The 20,947-nt window shown below is 35.6% G+C and overlaps 1 protein-coding gene across 1 annotated transcript in view; it reads right to left on the bottom strand.

Moving 5' to 3' along the window:
* The window catches only part of LOC129809550 (serine-rich adhesin for platelets), a 34,198-nt gene that overhangs the window by 1,337 nt on the left and 11,914 nt on the right, over positions 1-20,947 (bottom strand). Inside the window, 17 exon segments of the mRNA XM_055859473.1 lie at positions 18-150; positions 237-351; positions 418-571; positions 646-730; positions 732-843; positions 1,315-1,745; positions 2,006-2,120; positions 2,318-2,433; positions 2,506-3,043; positions 3,134-3,804; positions 9,345-9,782; positions 11,247-11,421; positions 11,490-11,667; positions 14,765-14,935; positions 14,995-15,517; positions 15,579-15,761; positions 18,904-19,695. Of these exon segments, the coding sequence (XP_055715448.1) occupies positions 28-150; positions 237-351; positions 418-571; positions 646-730; positions 732-843; positions 1,315-1,745; positions 2,006-2,120; positions 2,318-2,433; positions 2,506-3,043; positions 3,134-3,804; positions 9,345-9,782; positions 11,247-11,421; positions 11,490-11,667; positions 14,765-14,935; positions 14,995-15,517; positions 15,579-15,761; positions 18,904-19,629 (4,854 nt within the window). The 5' untranslated portion in view covers positions 19,630-19,695 and the 3' untranslated portion in view covers positions 18-27.

Raw genomic sequence — 20,947 nt, forward strand, 5'->3', positions numbered from 1 at the left:
CAGCACCTTTTCTTTAGGTTTTTTTTTTTAGTTTTTGGCAAATCCAATAAGGTAACGTGATTTCATGTCTAATTGGCCGAAATTTCCGATACAGAGTGACGACGTCTGCGTGTCAATTGCTTCCAGAAATCGTCGTTCAAGTGCTTTGTCCTGCATGATTTTGTAATCAAAAAGGGTGAATGGTTAGAAAAGGGTCATCAAATTGAGAGAATAGAGATAAGTGAAATTTTGCTCACGTTTTCCCGACGTGGTGAACATGATTTCGATGAAACGCTCAAATCATCTCCCATTTCCTTTGGGAACACTTTGAGCAAGTGATTTTCTGAATTTCGTCGTGTGAGGAAGCTGAATCTAAAAGACGAGGGAGTAGGATGAGTGCAATGAATTCTCCTTTTTTGCCAAAGTCACTTCACTGACATTTTACTTGGTCTCCGACTTGGGGTCGTGTTCGGGGAATTGGTCCGGGAAGGATCCGTTTGAGCTGCCAGTTGACCACTCCTCAATTGAGACATGCAGTACATCTTCTCGCGTCTCGCTAAGCGCTCGAGGTCTGACAGTCTTTTTTCGTCGGCTGCAACATTGATGGGTTCAATATTGAGATTTTTTTTTGGTCCTTTCTATAAATCAAAATTGAATTTCGAGTACCTAGATCCACAGATGCAGAACTGTTCCATGTACTTGGATTTGACTTTTTGCGGTTTGGCGTTGGAGTGTCCATCTTTGAATTTTTTTTGTTGACAATATGAGTTGCTTCCCACTTCTTTCACTATGGCCACTCGGGGGTTGGCTGAGCGGGTCAGAAGGTCCCGTCCAGTTAGCCGCTGGTATGTGGAGAGGTCGTGTCTGTAAAACCATAAGGAGATTATTTCAAATTTGTAAGTTCAAGTCGAGATCCTTACGGCGTTATCACACTTGCACATTAAAATTTTAATGTGATTCACATTAATTGTCGCTTGTGAGCGTCCAAATATGTTATTTGTGTCTTTGAGTCACTTAATATTTGGGGTTTTTCTATTTATTGCTAAAGAAGTGGACTTGACCTGCAAAATTAAGTTTAAATTTACCTAAAGCATATATATTTTTCACATTAAAAAATTAAAGAGAAAATCGCATTAATTTTTCACATTAATGCTATAAATCAATTTATATCAAATTTTGCGGGCCAAGTCTACCTTTTAATCAACAAATAGATCAAATTTTGAATATAAAATGATTTAAACACACAAATTACACATTTGGACTCTCACCAGAGACAATTAATGTGAATCATATTAAAATTTTAATGTGCAAGTGTGATAACACAGTTAAACTAACCCGAGAATTGTAGTGAGATCGGGACCAGGGGCGTAATTTATAAGATCTTCGTCCCCCATTATATCCTGGTTGAGTGCTAAGCGCATCTCTAAACGGGGGCTCAGACCGACATGTGCTGCAGCACCTGAAGACCCTTCGGCACGATCGGTACTTGCGACAGATGCGTTTACATCCTTCGGTGTTTGAGATGGAGAAAAGCATGTGTCAGCAACGCTTCCAAAGTCTTCCTCCACCTTCGTCACTGCGGGAGGTGCACTGACTCCGTCCACCGTCTCCACATCCGCCACCTCCGTGGGCATCGAAATCACTGTCGACTCCAGTTCCCGTGGCGTGCTGACTGTCGCATCGGATAGGGTCTCGGATGTTGTGCTTTCGGGTGAACCTTTTGAAGTGGGCCCATTTCTTGACCAGTCTCTTTCCGCCACTTGCCCCTGCCGATTTATGGTAAAAGATTAAACTTACCACTAAGAGTTCTTTTCAATAACAGCCAACTAGTGAGCTAGTCTCGTAATGACGACCTACGTCTCTACCCCTCCATAATCTACATAAAACAAGTTTTTTTTTTTGAAATAGAAAGAGCAATGAACTAGAACAAAAGACTTCTTTAAACCTACTAAAAATTACTAAAAATTTGCAACTTAGTCAAAAGAAAAGAACTAATTTTAAAAATAAATTACTGTTAAAGACCTACCTGATTGATGGATGATCGACCATCGAGAGGCAAATTCTCCTCTTCAGATTCACCACTCTCTGTATCCTCTTCAAACAATGGTTCTAATCTTCTCCTACAATAATTGTAACTAGAACTATGTAAATGAGCTACTATTGTATCAAGAATTTTCACTATGATTATAATTTGTCTATGACTAAGATTCTATATCCAAAGAATATTGATTTTACTAAGAGATAAAAAAAAACTTGATTGAATAAGAAAAAGTATGTGGAAAGTTTCTTTTTTGGATATGTTTGTAAAACAATTAAATAAAGAATTGAGAAAATGTACCGTGGCAGTAATCCTCTCACTGCACTTGCTGTCATTGGTGGGGCCATTAGGAGTTCATCCATCATGAGTTCAGTGTCGTCATCTCCAGTAAAGGACGAGGAAGATCTCGTTGGTGACTAAAGGATTAGTTTTCATAATTGTATTAACTCAAACTTTGTGCAAATATTGTTATTTCAATCAAAACTCACAGATTGTGTATGGTCTGAGTTAAACATCTGGATTTCATCGTTTTCACCTCCACTTGTGGGAGTGCCCCATACTTCTTCACCAGAAGTTGCACCTGAAGTGCACTCATCCAAGTTTTCATCGTCCACACCTGGTGCTGATAGTTGTTGCTCAGCATCTCTGTCCCAGCGTCCCAGGTACTTGTCGAAAAATGCTCGAGACTCCTCAAAGAAGGATATCTTCTCGGCCATATATGAACCAGCCCGTGCTGTCCAGTTCCTCAACGAAGGATTATATGAGTCATTTGGACCATATACCTCCTTCGTTACAATTTTAATATCCCCATCGTCTGCCACATCATCATCTGACGAATTATACGTCTCAGCATCCTCACTTGGAAGCTTCTCGAGACTCGAGAGTGTACCATAGCGTCGTAAGCTGGTACTCAGAACTTTATAAGGTGGTTCATCCTGCAGCGATTCATCTTCTGGCGAATTTTCATCGTCTTTCGAGCTACTCTTTGAAATTTTGCTACCTTTGCCGCCATCCCACGTCTGTGAGCTAAAAAAAAATGCAAATTACACCTCATTAAGAAAATATTATGGAAATTAGCTTCTATGGAGAATGGACGTTAGGAATTATAGTGCTTACGACGTTCGGCATGAGTTAGCTCCTTCTGGCGTTGGTGGAACAACCGAGATACTTGGTACAGCCTCAAAAGGATCCATGTGCATTAGTGTGGAAGTTGGATTTATTTGAGATAATCCAATTAGCATAAGAGACCAATCGTCCACACTATCTGTCTCCTTTGGCACATCCGTGCATGCACATCTACATTTACCATGGGGACCAGTGTGGTTTATTGTACCACCTACGTGATTCAATTGATCTACTTTCTTGATTTCGTGCACACCATCTAGTATTTTGCATGTCTCTTGTGTCACCTCGTCAGGACTTATGGTGGTCCCATGGAAATCCTGTGGCGTGCATTTGCAATGGCACATGATGTGCCTTTTGGGAAGACCATTGGCAATTGGGGTCTGATGGGTCTTCCTAATGGCTGTTGTTCGCAATTCAACTTCGCCGGTGGTGAGGGTTGTGGTTGATGCAGATGAGGAAGTTCCGCTGGTGATACTGCTCGCGGTCGTGCTAGCCTGGCAGCAACGTGCATTACCCGTATTTCGCTGTGTATGCTGCACTTTTAGGGAATTCGTTGATGCTGACGAATGTGAGAGTTTACTCTTTGAGCAATTTTTGTGGCACTGTCGACATACAGAAAGTGTATCCGTAGCATGAGCAATGGGACTTGAACGTACAGTGATCTGGAAGAAAATGGGGTCTCACCAATTCTTATTTCAATTCTGTTTTATGAGAAATCATGAAAAGATATATTAAGCTAATATTTCAAATGGTTTTCTATGAAGCCATTTCTTACTTTACTTTTATACCTTTTACAAATTACATTTACCGAAGCACCTAAATATTAATCATCTAATCAATCATGTCAAAAATCTTAAAATTAATCTTTTCCATGTTTAAACATGCACGTATACCATATGAAAATGTCCTATGAAGGCTTCCTCTGTATTTTGAAAGGAAAGACAGCACGCAAACATCTTCTCATATCAATCATTTGAGAATCAGTGTATGTCTCCTTACTTTTTATATGCATGCCTTTACCAATGTTCTTAAAATACCTTTAACGCAGCTTTCTTGTAAATCTCATATATTAGAGAAAAATACTCAGTGAGAAATTATGATATTATTTTAATATTTTACGTCTTGCTTTCGCCAAACTTTCTATTTTACAATACAATATTCACGTTAAAAAAATTTATGTTTGGAAAAATATCTGCTGCAATCTTATCAAGATTCGCTTTCACACTGACAAGGGGAAGAACCCAACTGTCTCCCGCGGATCGGGACGAAACTTGGCATGTAAGTAGGGTCCATATAGAAAGTTAACCAGCCACTGGCTTTTTACTGTGCGGCCATTAGAAGTAGTCATTGTGACCATTCATAGTTATGAATTTCTTATATATGAAAGATTCTTTTAACATTTGTTGCTATTTTTCTTTGACCTGAAAATGCGTTTTAATGATGTTAAAGCTTGGTTTGTGGGTTACTGATGAACGTCAGAACTCTTTCATGCGATACACCTTCATGGTAATGTCATAGGTCATCCGAGTAAACATTATACTTTTTCAAGGAAAATAATATTTTTAATATCAGCGAATTTTTCTTTCTGATTATTTAAAAATAACGAATGGGAAAAATTTCTCATTCTTCAGTTCCTTCTTTTCCTCTTTAAATTTTACTGCTGCCGGATTTCTTTTTCTTTCTGGTAAGATCCACATTGCATACTTTTTCGTCTTCAATTTTTTTTATTACAAAAATATTTGTTTTTTATTCATATGTCTGCCATTTTTTATTCGATTTTGATGAGTAAGTAGTCGTTAGGAAGGTCCCAATGAGCTTTATAACATACCCAAAAATCATAAAAATCGGAAAATTACAACTGTCAAATTTTCAAGGTAAAAAATACTTCTTCGGCTGAATTAACGTTTGACTACATTGACAGCGAATTACATTAAAATTATGTGGTTAGTTTTGTCTATATGAGTTTTAATTTACTTTTTAAAATTCTACTTTGAAATCTTTGGAAAATATTTAAAAAAAAAAAAACAATAATAGTTTGTCTGAAATTTTCAAAAATACACATTTTCTATACAATATAAAAATATTGGATTTTTTTTATCATAAGTAATCATTATCATCAACATGTAATTTAAAATTTTTGCACAATTTCAGGAAGAACACAATTTATTTAAAAAAAAAATATAAGAAAATTTTGATACCTATTTTGCGTTACAAATTCCTTCATGCGAGATATCGAGTTTGGAAATTGTTGGAAAACTGCATTTCCCTTGGAGATAGAAGATAGTGGTCTTCGGCAAAATGGAAAAGCAAGAAATTTGTCATCCTGACCTGACCCTATGATATTTTAGGGATCTGCGAAAGATCTTCCAAGCTTGCAAAAAATTGAATATGAACTATTGTATTCTCCTATTCTATCTTTTATTTATTCGAATAATGCAAATATGTAGATATTAGACATCCTTGAATATTAATGGAAATGACGCAAGATTATTGTAGTTATATTTTTATTCAATTAACGGGATACTACTTTATTAGAAAGAAAACAATTTCACGATATGCTATTTTAGGTGATTTAGGACAGATGATATAATCTTCCAGTTGCATTTGGTTTTCTGTCTATAACTGCAAAACTACTTGACCAAATATAAACATTAATATTTATATAAAAATGAAACGTCTCGATCCGCTCTATAATTTTGTAGAATATTTAAACATCGTCAAACCTCCTCTAGTAGCGCTAAAATTGCTTTGAAAGTTTTGACCTTGAAATTTTGACAGTTGTAATTTTCCGATTTTTATGATTTTTGGGTATGTTATAAAGCTCATTGGGACCTTCCTAACGACTACTTACTCATCAAAATCGAATAAAAAATGGCAGACATATGAATAAAAAACAAACATTTTTGTAATAAAAAAATGAAGACGAAAAGAAAAAGAAAGTAAAAGAAATTCGGCAGCAGTAAAATTTAAAGAGGAAAAGAAGGAACAGAAGAATGAGAAATTTTTCCCATTCGTTATTTTTAAATAATCAGAAAGAAAAATTCGCTGATATTAAAAATATTATTTTCCTTGAAAAAGTATAATGTTTACTCGGATGACCTATGACATTACCATGAAGGTGTATCGCATGAAAGAGTTCTGACGTTCATCAGTAACCCACAAACCAAGCTTTAACATCATTAAAACGCATTTTCAGGTCAAAGAAAAATAGCAACAAATGTTAAAAGAATCTTTCATATATAAGAAATTCATAACTATGAATGGTCACAATGACTACTTCTAATGGCCGCACAGTAAAAAGCCAGTGGCTGGTTAACTTTCTATATGGACCCTACTTACATGCCAAGTTTCGTCCCGATCCGCGGGAGACAGTTGGGTTCCTCCCCTTGTGAGATAAATTCGAAAAAGTCAAAATAACATTCCGGAAATGTTAATTTTACCCTGCAGTATTGATCCGAAAACGGTGTAAATATTACCCTTTTTAGGTATATTATGAGTTAAAGTTACCCTTCTTTCATGTTGATTTTACTCTTACTGTGTTATCACACTTGCACATTAAAATTTTAATATGATTCACATTAATTGTCGCTGGTGAGAGTTCAAATGCGTAATTTGTGTGTTTGAATCATTTTATATTCAAAATTTGATCTATTTTTTGATAAAAAGGTAGACTTGACCCGCAAAATTTGATATAAATTGATTTATAGTAATGATGCGAAAAATTAATGCGATTTTCTCTTTAATTTTTTAATGTGAAAAATATTTATGCTTTAGGTAAATTTGCACTTATTTTTGCAGGCCAAGTCCACTTCTTTATCAGTAAATAGAAAAACCCTAAATATTAAGTGACTCAAAGACACAAATAACATATTTGGACGCTCACAAGCGACAATTAATGTGAATCACATTAAAATTTTAATGTGCAAGTGTGATAACGACGTTAAGAGGTGTAAAATTAACATTAAAAAATATTGATATATTTTTACACCCAAAAAGTGTTAAAGTTATGACGAAAAAAAGTTAATCGCAGCCTCTTTTTTTCTCAGTGCACTCTACATCTAAATCTATTGAGAATCTTTATATTTGTATAGAATAAATGTTCCTGTTATCGACATAAAATATTGCTCCTCCTCCGGGAGGACAGAAAATAAATAAACGAAATTTTTATATGTAAAATTTTTGCAATTCTAATAGTAAAATTGCAATTTATTAATTTAAAACCAAAAATTTGAGATTAAAGAATTTAAAAATTGATTATATCTATAGGTTGCGATTCTCGGAATAGGTCATCCTTAAAAATTTTCAAACGATTCGGAAACGGTTTGCGTACTCCTATTACTACAAATTGCCATAAACATTTTTAGATACTTCTTTTTTAAACTACTTTTACGATTTTGATTTTCTCTTAGTGTTGTCTTTCTCTTTAATGATTTTATTTATAAAGAAGAAAACAAATCACTGACGAACACTGGAAGACCTTCAGATAGTGTTTAAATTACATTTGAATTAACTTCAATGATTTTTTTATATCGCACTTCCGCGATTTAATTGGCATTTTGAGGATATTTTGATTTTTCAATTATTACTGAATTACATAGAACATTTTGTGCACTTTCAGAATGTGATTTTATCTAAAAATAAAAGTTTGTAATTTCAGATTTTCCGTAATTTCAGATTTTTCAAACCGTGCTTACTATAACGTTTTTATTTTATTTTTTTAAAGAATGATATTTTTACATAATACGCTGCACTCAGCTCAAATAATAGTCAAAAGATGATAATTAAAGACAAAAATTAATTTATTTAAATCCTTTTAATAATAATTAGATAGGTAGACAGATTTATTGTCATCCATGATCTTCTGGAAAAATGCTTTCCTGATATATTTTCATAATAAAAGTTGCAAACATTTTTTCTGCGGCCACCGCCGTCTAAGCGTTGGTTACAAATCTACTCCAGAATGAAAACGGTGGAAAGCACCTTCTCAAGTTGTATATGCCATATATCCATAGGATGATGATAATTATTTTACAAATTTAATTTAATTAGTTGATTAACCGGTGGGATGCTGTTTTATACGCAAGACTCGCAGAACATTGAGAGAAGAAAAAAAATTAATATTTTCTGACAAATAATATTTAAGAATTTATTAAAAAAATGTTCGTAAAAAATCTCAGACAAATCCTCAGAAATTTTAAGCGAAACAACAAATTCAAGAACAACAATGGTATATTTCGCTAAAAGTATAAATATTTCCTCAAATTATTTAAGTTTTTCTTACAGCTCACCAATTGCTTTCAGTTATTTTTTATAAAGTTGTAATAAAATATTTTTTATACAGTTCAATGCGACAATAACGGAAGAAAGCCAGAAAATATGCTCAAGAAGTGACTTTTCTATATCTAAAAATGTGACTGAAATAAAAAAAAAACATAAAAATTTTCGTTTTTAAAAATAAATATTTTAAAAACGAAAATTGTTTTATTTAAATTGTTTAATTTATTTTTAAATGAAATTGAACCTTACCATAATATGATTCAGCTCGTCAAACCAATTGTGAAGCTAAATTGCATTATGATAAGCCTCAATTTCTTTCGAAAATCGTAGAAAAAAGCCCAATTTCAAAGGTACCCATTTCAAAAGTGCCCCAGTTCCCCCTAAAGACCATCTTAAAATACTAGAATTAAAGAAAAGCACCCGAATCTACGGCATGAAAAATATTAATTAATTGTTTGAAGGCTTCTATCTCAAAACACCCTGATGGTAAAAGTGCCACTAAAATCGCGGAAGTACGATACGGACCACAGTGATATGGCATAATTTTCTATATGTTGTGTTTAACTTTCTGAGTAAATTCTGTCAATAACAAAAATTAAGTTTCTTCCAATTTAATTCAATTTTTATTCGCTACAAAAATATTTCAGGCTTACGATATCTCCTTCATCATGTCTGCGAAACGTTTTGGACAATTTTGGTTACATAATTTAAAAATATCAAATTTCTTTTTAAAAAGGTGTAACCAAAATTGTTGAAAACATTTTGTAGACCTATTGAAGGGGACAAAATAACTTTAGATGGTCAAAGTAAAAAAAAGTATTTTTCAAAGTCTTTATGCTCCTATATAGAGGGTTTAATTTATAAGTTGTATAATTCCTTCCACAGGACCTTATGATATTGTTTCCAGAGATATTTTGAAACTTACTTGGCTGTCGGATGTTGTACTCCGTGACGCGCTTTTACTCTCATCCTCCACTTCACTTGCCCCAGAAAGATCATCCATGCGATTAACAGCACCATTGGTACTGTCTTTAGATTTCGAAGCACCATCAGCCTTGGGTACTTGGCATCGTCCATTGGCATCAATAAGCTGCAATTCCCTGGACCTCTTTCTCACTTGCTCAGTCGTCCACTCTTCAATGGTATCGTCCTCTGGCTCGGATTCAATTGGCTCGGATTGACTAAGTAGGGCTGTTCGTTCACTTTCGTGTTTGCTTATCGCCTGATCCAGCTGACCTTTCATCCACTGTGCAAGATGAAGAGCTCCACCACGTGGTGTTCCAGACTTGTTCATCTGTCGACACTTCTCATCAATAAACTCCTCTAATTGCTTCGAGGCATCCGTGGAGTCAGTTTCGGTTTCCTTTGAATTCGTGACAAGTTTTTTTTGATTTTAGTATTAATGGCTTGTGGGTGGCCCCCATTTGCTCTTAATTTAACTCAACACACACTTCACTGAATTTGTCCTGAAAAAACGCTTATGAATTCTATTTACACCCAAAAGTAAAAGTGGACACGGAATTCCATGGACTTTGTCACACAAATAAATTTTTCATCGGTTCTTCCAATGCCAAATAACAACTCACAAGCGTTCTTTCAAAAACAAATTTATTTCATTCCAAGAAAAGGAAAAAAGAAAACAAAAAAAATAAAACATAAAACAGATATTTTATACATTTTACATATATCAATATTTTTGCTTCTTCTTTTTTTGTAGTAACAGTTAATTAAAGATATATCGAGGCCCAATTTGTTAATCATTCTAATGCATATTCTTCTTTCTCTTCTTTTTATCACAAAAAAATTTGCATACATATAATTTGATTTTCTTTGATTATTTTTGTCCTTGTCTTTCTTTTTTTCTCTATCATCATACACCCAGAAGCACACTGAGCAACAATTTGCTTTGGAAAAGGACATTGGAATGGGAAATGGGGAGTTAAAACTTTTCAGGCAAGAGTATAAGATAAATTGTGGTATTTCAGGGGGAGGGAATGGTTATCCACAGTGAACATGATATAAATATCTTTTAAACATTAACATTGGAAAGGGCTTATAAATGGTATAACTAAACACTCACATCGACATTCTTCCTCAATTTCGCGGAAGTTGGACATTATTGAAAGCTACAGAGAAAATCTATTAAGGTACTTTTTGCACACAATTCAGGAAGAGATTATCAAAGATCGAGAGAGTCTGGTGGTGTGGGTCGACATGGGAGTACACCAAAGGGATCATCCCCAAAGAAAACACACTCCTCTACATCACCGCCAAAAGATGTATCCAAATTTACTTGGTGAAAGTCTAAATCAAGCTCTAGGAGATCCCAAGAGCCAGCAAAACTACTTTCCGTGCGTTTGGAAGAGTGTCGTTCAGGTGAAACTTTAACACACGATCCGGACGGTTGGAGATTAAACTCGAAGTTAGAAAAGGTCTCCGAGAATTGATTGGAAGATGAGGGTGATATGTTGGCGGACGGGGTATCGGGTGTTTGAATAATTGAGTCGGGAATTGAGGAAGACGATTCATCGATAAACGAACGACCCACAGAACTCATACTGAAATCTCTCATTTTGGGCGACCTGTAATGTGTAAAGTACGTCGACTTTCCACCAGCTGTGTCCTCATGGCAGGACTTACTGAGCCCCTTAGTATGATTTGCATTGCCCAATTCAGTCATTTCGGACACTACTTCAGGGATGGCCGATAGAGATTTACTACTAGTGGTTGCAGGGGTTACCTCAGGACGAGCAGTAGTACTACTCACAAAAGAGGATTTAGGATATACGGAGGTACATGAGGAGGAGGCTATGCGACTAGGACGCACCTGTTGCTGACAGCTCTTCACTGCTAAACTATCTACAGATGACAATTTAATTGACGCCATCGATGTTGTAGCAGCTCCAATATCACTGCTCAGGGGGATTAAGCTTTGCATAACGTCCGGGGAGTCGAGTGGACTACTCAGAGGCGTTGATCCTAGAGCAGCGTTCACCAAAAATCTGTCATAAGAAAAATACAAAATTCGTTAGCGTACCTTATCGACAATAATGCAATTTGATTCACCTACATTTGTCGTTGCAGTAGATTTTGCCAAACAGCCTTCAGTTCTGGAGATGGGGCTCGCAGGATAATACTACGCCTTCGGGAATTTCTCCGTGGAGTCTTTGTGAGATCAGGAGTACAATGAGCTGTTGGACTCTCAGCCGTCTTCCCCAGCGGGTCAATGGTAATCCGAAACTCGGTGGCTGTTGGTCAATAAAGAATGCATTATACGATTGAGGTTTTCGGATTATTCATTTTAAAAATTCAGTAAAGGCATCAACGGAATTCTAGCTTCCCTAATAATGACTTAGAGAACAACTACTAAATTATCCATTTAACCAGTCTTTTCCAAAAAGTCGAAGGTAATGGTGATTTCTCGACGGCCTGCGAAATGCACCATACATGTTGATGGAAATGCATTGACAAAGGTGGAGAAGTTCAAGTATCTCGGAGTATTATTCACGACTGATGGTAGGTTTCACACCGAACTATCGTCGCGAATCGGTCAAACTTCTGCAGTAATGAGGGAGCTTGGCGGAAGCGTGGTGGGGTAGGCCGAGCTCAGCCGTTCGGCTAAGTTATCGGTTTTCAAAGCTGTGTTTATTCCTATTCTCACCTATGGTCATGAGATTTGGGTAATGACCGAAAGTATAAGATCGCGAGTACAAGCTGCCGAGATGAGGTACCTTCGAGGCATACCTAGGACAAGGTGGCTGAATCAAATTCAGAATCTTGCCTTGGAACGCCTTGGGATCGAACCCGAACCTCTTCATGAAGTGGCGGAGGATCGACAAGCGTGGGCTGCTAATTAGGATGTCATGGGCCCGCGACCACAATAGGAATAAGCGGTTGAAAATGAATGAATGAATGACCAGTCTTTTCCTGAAAGATTTCCCCTAACGAGATAGCATGTTTAGGACACTTAGGATAGCTTTTTACGCCTTTTAACTTTCATCAATTCTGGAAGGTCTGCGCCATTCTGCAACATTTTCAGACGAGGTTAAAAAGCAGTTTGAGTAATCTAATTTTTCTACCCCAAAAAAGTCAACGATCCGTCATAAGGGCTTAAGCGGTTTTCGTAAGCATTACTTTCTCCATAGTACTGCAAGAGCATCGACTTCATTCTAAAAATCTACTCCGTCAACCTCAGCTCTTTTGGGAATAATTACGTTATCCACTTGATCTAGGAATGTGAGTAAATTTCCGCTGCTTTTTTTCGTGGAAATGAATGCTTTATTTAGCATTATGAGTAAATAATAATTAAATATTCAGTGTTTTCGGACTATTGTTCATCGCTGGCCTTTACTCTCTGCTATAGTTTTTGTAGCAGACAGATTTCGCATTGAAAGAACCGCTGGTCCTTAGATGCAATCCAAGAATCGAATCGATTTTTGGTTTCTTTATACAATTGGAAGTGTTGGTCATTCAGGTCTTGAGTTATCGACCGGATCAAGTCGTAATCGGAAGAAGTAATATCTGGTGAACACAGAAAATGGGATAGGATTTCCCACCTGATTGTATCCAAGTATTCCTTTACGCATTTTGTAACATGTGATCTAGCATTGTCGTATTGCAAAAATACCTTATCGTGTCTATACCCTTGTATTTAGGCCGATTCACCTTCTGAGCTTTGTTCAAACGCATCAATTGTTCTAGATAGATATCCCCATTTATGGTTTTTCTGGGTTTTAGTAGCTCATAGTACACTACGCTCAACTGGTGCCATCAAATACAAATAATGAGCTTGGAATCATGAATATTGGGCTTTGTTTGGCAATCTTGAGGTATTACCAGCTTATCCCATGTTTCTCTTACGCTTCGTATTAGCGTAGAATAACCACTTTTCATATACAGTTACAATAGATGCGTATATCAATTCCTTTTTATCATGTTTAAGCGGCTCTTCAATAAAGACTAAACGCCGACCATGCGACGTCTTTCAGATTCAGTTCATCCAGTTCATTCAGTTGCGTACAGCCTATTCGACATATGTCAACCCCATAGTCGACGGCCGTATTCATCTATTCTATTCAAATCCTTTCTTTGACACGTCTAACCCATTTTCCCTAGATGGGTGCTGAAGACTGTTATATGGTACTCTGTATTCTTATTGATCAGAGAAAATAACGCCAGTACTTCAATGACTGAGCATTAGTTGCCATGGAAATTTTACTTCGAGGAAATTGAAATGAGGCAACTTCAGTTCTCTATTGGCCTTAAGAAAAAAGATTTAGTATCAGCCGATGCAATCAACTAAGATAACGCTATATGACGGTTACCAGCGAAAACCTATTCACACACCTATTAATTGATTGTAGGATAGTTATCCTTTCGCTTACTCCCCAAAACCTCATACCAGCATATGAGACTAAGGGCTTTGACAGACTTGAGGACGAGCCGAGAGACGGCTTAGCGTAATTATATTAGAAATAATGGTCAAATTACATTTCCATCATTTTCCACTAAGTCGTCTCTCGGCTTAAGTCGTAAGTGTGTCTAGGGCATAAGGCTGCACAGGATGAACGTTACTCTTTATTCAATGCCCCAGACTTACTAATTTTTAGATACAATATCAGACAATTTAGTTTAGAAGCATAACCCATGAAAAAAGCGTGTAGAATGAGTACCTTGACCCTTAGGGATCTTTTTCATAGTCCTAAATATTTCTTCTAACTTCTAACACTTCTATTGAGGTTCTCCTTTAAAGCTGGGTATCGTTGTGAAATTTGCTGGATACACCTACGACTTAAGCCGTAAGACAGCTTAGCGTAATTATAATCAAAATAATGATAAGATTACATTCAGATTAGTTTCTCACTAAGGCGCTTCTCGGTTTAAGCCTCTAAGGCAGAATACTAGAAAAAGAACGGTCCTATGATGCATCGGAGCCGCTCCGAAATGTATGATATCAATTCCGGTGGTAGCCAAAATCCCGAAAGCCAAAATCCCGAAAGCCAAAATGCCGAACGCCAAAATCCCGAATTGGCCAAAATCCCGAAAGCCATAATCCCGAATTCTTAAAAGTGTCATAGCTACTTCCGCGATTGCACCCGCGCTTGCTGGAGGCAAAGGGAAATCTTCTTTGTCTTAGGAAATTATTCTAAACATTTTCCTCCTTTCATCAATTTCAGGATTTTTAAAATTCGGGATTTTGGCTTTCGGGATTTTGGCTTTCGGGATTTTGGCGTTCGGGATTTCGGCTTTCGGGATTTTGGCTGCCACCGTAATTAAACAATAAGGGGTTTAATCCTTAGGAAAAATCTAGCTCAAATATATTTTAATAAGATATATCATCCTTACATTTTTTCCTGATGTTGAAGCACGAATCCGTAATGTTCACAAGAGCTAGGGGTTCTTCTGTGATGAAGAGCACTCGGTCTCGACTGACTTTAGCAAAGAGAAGAATATCGCTGAATAGTAGTGTCCAGTATGGCTTCACTGAGCGTCCCTCAACACGTGACAAGTCTCCACCTGGAAAAATATAGGTGTGTTATAAAGAAGCATTCCACAAGAATTTTCTCAGGCCTTACCAAAGACCCACTGACGACCTGGGGAAGCTAACACGAAGGGTTTACAACGTGTAAACACAAGACGAGACTCCAAGTCTTGCAAAGTTAGTAGAGGCTTCCCTTCACCCAATGGCTCCATGAGACCTCCTCCAACTGTTATCTCTCGGTAAGCTGCCTGAAGCTCCAATACAACTTGTGAGAAATTACGATATTCCTCACTATCGAGGCGACAGTGTGACGTCGTCACTTGTATCAACTTTAGAACTTCACGGAAGTGTTGCAAAGGTCTGTGTATAAAGGATGTGAGGTCGGGGCGCTTTCGCGGCACTTGTGGCTCCGTAATGAACTTGACAAATTCCGAGTTGGCGTGCCGTGATTTATTCACAAGAACGCAGTCAGCCCGTTTCAGGCCATTGCAGTACTTCTTGTAGGCCACACAAATAGCCGTCGTCTTGGACATGTACACACGTGAGGCGAAATTCACCTGAGTATCCATTTCGTCCTGCACCAATTGCTCGAGAATGTCTTCCGATATTCGTTGCAGCTGTAAAGAAGTGCTTAATTAGCCTTCTTCAGAGTACATGGTTTAAGAACATTGATCATACCTCGTCGATATTCTGAAATAATGTCCGATGATCACTAGGTGATATTAAGTCTTTCCGTTCTCTTAGAGGAGACGTAAACCGCTGCATCCCAAATTGGAGAGCGTTTACAAAATGCTGTTCCCTGCTTATCAATTGGTACAAATATCTCCGTCTCTGATCATCACCACTCTGTGGTAAAATTGACTGTGAGATAAGAAGAAGAAATACCGTCTCAGAAAAACACTCAAAATTTTCTGACAAAATCCAAAACGAAAACCAAGGAAAACATAAATTTAATTTAATTTTCACAAAGCAATTTCTGTAATTTATTTTCCATACTACAATGAAAATGAAAGAATTACAAATCAAATTAAAAGAAAGAAAGTGTCACAACATTTGAAATAATAAAATATAACAGAAATATTGTGTTGTGAAATGGATCTTTAGAGAGGATTAACATACAGAAACAAGATGATGTGTGATATTTGTGCTATATTGAAATGTTTCCTTATTTCCTAATATTCTTTTTTTTTTCATTTGCTAAACTCTATAGTACTCTGTAGTATATCCTACTACATATTTGCTTTTTTTTATATCTCTCCATGTCCTTCCCATCTTTCCTACTTACTTCTTACGTAGAATATTGCAAGACTAATTGAGTTACTTCACCATTTAAGCTCTTTACCTTACGACTAAACGTTTTAAGTTAAACTGTACAAGATGTAATAAATTAAGATGAGGTATTTTTTCCATTTAAATTAAGCATTAACTAAAGGCCGAGACTTTGAACAAAAATAATAAAAGAACTAATAACGTGCTAAAACAATTAAACAACCTGCCATAATTTTTCACTATACAATTTTTACTAATTTTGGTTCAATTTTTTCTCTTTACACTTTTTACATTATTACAATTTCTTTTTAAACTTATGAAGCATATTCTTTTTTTTTCACCTAATTACAAGCGTATATTTCCGAGTATTTCATTTTAGTCTAAGACAAATTATATTTACAAATTTTCTTAGGTTGATACAAAAACAAAATCAAATGAATTTGAAACTTAAAAGCAAAATATCTATCGTAACTTTTTTTCTCATGTTTATTGTACAAGTGAATTGAGACTTGCAACAATGAAAAGTTCCATTTGTTATTTAAAGAGAAATTATTTGCGTCAGAGTATAATGAATTTTGGGCTTTGTTGCTAAAATAGGATGGAATGATTCATTACAAATTGCATGCCCCAATTCCAGAACATATTATATATAATTCACAGAAAATAAAAAAAAATGCCCTGAGAATTACTATGTATTTTATGCTTTGAATGAGAAGGGATGTGCCGGTTCATCATGATAATGTATCTCTTTAGAAATTGTATGTTTTATCTGTGATACTATCTTATAAACTACTTTAGTGATTTAATTGTATATTTCTTAATTACCGGGATAAAATTCTTCTTTTATTGCGGAAAGAAAAACTCATTAAAATTGATATAATTTCCAAGAGAAAGAGAATAAATATCAAGTACTTTACATTTTAGTTTCTTCTTTATTGTTTTAAACTATCTGGCAAATACATTTCGTTGCTAATTACCTACAAACGAAATCTCAGTTAAATACCTGTAAGGTGGTAACATAAGTTATGGCCATAAAATTGTATAGTATGTGTCTGAAGAAGAACGATGCCCTTACGTTATTGAATCTGTGAATCAATATTGATTGTGTTTTAAACTCAATCACAATTTTTAATCTCAATTTGACCAGCAAAAATTTAAATTTGATTAGTAATGCTTTCGGCACACCTTTCAGCTCGATATAATTTAATGAAATAAAAATCCACGTTCCCTTACTTCTTAAAAGATTTGCATAAGCCTATCCCACTCTTTCGGTCTCAAAAGTGGACTGAACTAAATTTAATTTGGTGTGATGTTCAAAAAAAGAGGAAGAAGAAGAGTACCAAATGGAAAGTAATGGCTCTGGCACACTTTTTAGATCAGGAAAATTTCATACAATCAAAATTTACATCTCTTTCTTTCTTCAAAGTTTAGCATATGTCTGTCCTATTCTTTTGCAATCATCTTCTTCTTTGAAACGTCACACCAAATTAAATTTATTTCAGTCCAATTTAGAGTCGACAGAGTAGAATAGATTTATAGAAATCTTTTGAAAAAGAACGGGACGCGAATTTTAATTTCATGAAATTTTACCGATTTAAAAGGTGTGCCGGAGGCATAAGAAAGGGATGGTAATTTTGACTTTATGAAATTCTCCTGTTCTAAAAGTGTGCCGGAACCAAAACACAAAAATTTAGAAATTAATGGCTCCGACACACCTTTTTGTATCAGGAAATTATCATTAAGTCAAAATTCACATCCCTTTCTTTCTTGAAACCTTTGAATCCTTTCATCCTATTCTTTCGCACTCTTCTTCTTCTTTTGAACATCATACCAAATTAAATTTAGTTCAGTCCAATTTTAAAATCGAAAGATTGGGATAGTCTTATGCAGATCTTTGAGAAGGAAAGGCACGCGAATTTTGATTTAATGACATTATACCGAGCTAAGAGGTATACCGAAAGCATAAAAAATAAAATTTAACCGGTCAAATATGGAATATTGGTCAGTAAAACATTTAAACTTTCTGAAAAAGTCATTGTAATTAATATCTCAAATTTTGATGGTGAGATGGTTTAAAGTAAAAAAGAAAATTTCTTTATTTTCCCTTTGTCAAAATGTGTATGAAAATTTTACTACTCTTAACGTTTTAAGTTGAATATTGAACAAATTTTATTTTATTTTATTTATTTATTGTATAATTATAAAATAATTGCCATGAATTTTATTTTTAACCTGGATCAAATTTTATCTTTTACTGCTTAATTATGCAGCGTATTTTGATTTCCAGAGCGTAAAGTTTCTAGGGAAGTTAAAAAAAATGAAAACGAGTATTAATACTTAAAAATTGTGTTTTTTTTTCAATTTCTATTACCATTTTAATTCAGCATACATTTTTTTAAAGAGCCAATAAATCGTAATTAATTATGAAATGCACTAAAACTGTAAATTTAATTAAATGAGCCTGTAACCTTTAAGCTCACCTTATAAATTGCAAGGCTATTAACTGAGTTCATAATTTCCCTTTGCATATTCATCATTATCTATATTAATTTACGTTTTCTTGAGATAGTAATTATTTTTCATATTTTTGTAACATTTAAAATACTTTTCAACCGCACATCCCGAAAAGAAATGAAAACCAAGAAACAGGAAATAACAGGAAGTGTTAACTATAAGTGTGAGGTGTGGACGGAAGTGTCTGAATGCTGTGCTAGACAATTACACCCTGTCCTACCTCTTTGCTAAAAGTGACCTGTGGCAGATGGAGTCGCCTCTTGGTGGTCTCGGCGGAAATGGATGCATTGGAACAGGCGATAGATGATCTAGTACCAGCCAATTGAGTACCAGACGACAGTCGATGTAGCTGAGGACCATTTTGTTGGTGTGAAGGTGTATCTGAAGCCTGAGAGTGAACATGAACGGGTGTTTGGTAGCTGGTGGAGGGTGTTGTGTGGGTGGCGACGGGGCCTCCTCGTTGCTGCTGAGCGGGTCGCCGAAATATCTCTAATGTTAAACTATTACCCTGGGAGCGTATTAAATTAAGAATATCTACTTCCGGCATCGTCACTACATTGTGTTTATCGACAAAAATCACATAGTCACCCGGCCAGATGCCCGCCCGTTCTGCACACTGACCGGGTTCCACTTTCTCCACCCGCGGCGGATGTGTCCACACAATTGAAAACCCAAAACCCCGACTTTCGCCAGTTCGTGTGAGTTTCTTGGTGATCGTAAATGGTGTCCGACCATTGGATGGTTTTGTTGTCGATTGTCGACGATTTGCCACATTTGCATCACCCGGAGGATCCAATTCCAGAAATCGCAAGAAGAGATTCTCATCAGCATCACGCTGGTGCAGGGCCTTCTTACTGAATGCAATTGTCGAGTGGGAACCGTGGTCGCCACCCACCTCCTCCAGACTAATCACCTCGTCCACACTCGACTGGGAATTCTCACCCATGGCAACAGCAGACACCGGATTAGTCAAACAAGACTGGGATTGCAATTTGTATGACCCATTAATTGCCTGGAAAATTGTAAATTTAATCATCTTTAGTATCAAATAAACCTCTAAGGTCTGATGTATATTAATTTTGGGTTAGGTGTGTATACTAATTGCATTTTCACATTCAGCAAAATCACCAATAATGATTAATTTACACAAACATGCATATATTCGCATATCTCCTTAAACATTTATAAGAACGATAAAGATACCAACGAATCAATTACTGAAGAATACTTCTTCAGATCTTATAGATTTATGAATGGCTTTTCCTTTAATTATCATAGAAATATCGATTATCATAATTTCAAAAACCTTAATAATCTTTCGGTTTTTCATAAATTAATAGAGAATTTTAACACTTTTCGAATACGGTTTCACCTCAAGAGCTTGGTTCTGAAAATTTTCCACAATTTTAAATTTTCTCTAAATCGTTATTAATATAGGTTGGAGCTATTATATATATGGATGTTATGCACTTCAGTTTTTACCTAACAATTTTACTTAATTCAGAAACATAGGAAAAATTTAGGTATTACAAAGCTTAGAACCGTACGAACATTTTTTTTTTAAACAAACGATATAGGAGTAATTACATACTCATTTAACCCAAAATTTTTTCAGATTTTTCTCATAAATCCTTGATTATCCTCCTAACGGTTTCTAAAGATCGTAGGGTCCTAAAAGGTACCATTATCCAAAAATTTGAACGTAGTTAGTTTAGGGTAAAAATGTTTTCATAAGGTCTTGAATCTTTTGCTTAAAGTTTCTGTATAACAATATCTTTTTCGACCATATAACCTTCTGTGACCGTAGCTCTTTTCTTAGGGAGAATATTTCTGTAAAAGCAATATATCGTAACACAAAATCTTTCAGACAAAATTGAAGGACATTCAAGTATATTTATGGAAAATTTGGAAAATACAAAAAAATATGGTGAGATAGGAATATGGTTTGCTCTATAGGAAAATCTTCCCCAAGTCCTACTAAATCGTTCTTTATGGCTTTGGCACACCTTTTAGATCAAGAAAATTTCATGAAGTCGAAATTCGAAACCTTTTCTTTTTCACATATTTTGCATATGACTATCTCATTCTTTCACATACCAAATTCGATTGAACTAAATTGAATTTGGAGTGATGTTTAAGAGAAGAAGAAGAGTGCGAGAGAATGAGATAGACATATGCAAAACATGCGAGAAGACAGGGATCCGACTTTCAACTTCATGAAATCTTCCTGATCTAAAAGGTGTGCCGGAGCCATTAGTACCAAC

Source organism: Phlebotomus papatasi, chromosome 1 (assembly GCF_024763615.1).
Source record: "Phlebotomus papatasi isolate M1 chromosome 1, Ppap_2.1, whole genome shotgun sequence".
NCBI lineage: Eukaryota > Metazoa > Arthropoda > Insecta > Diptera > Psychodidae > Phlebotomus > Phlebotomus papatasi.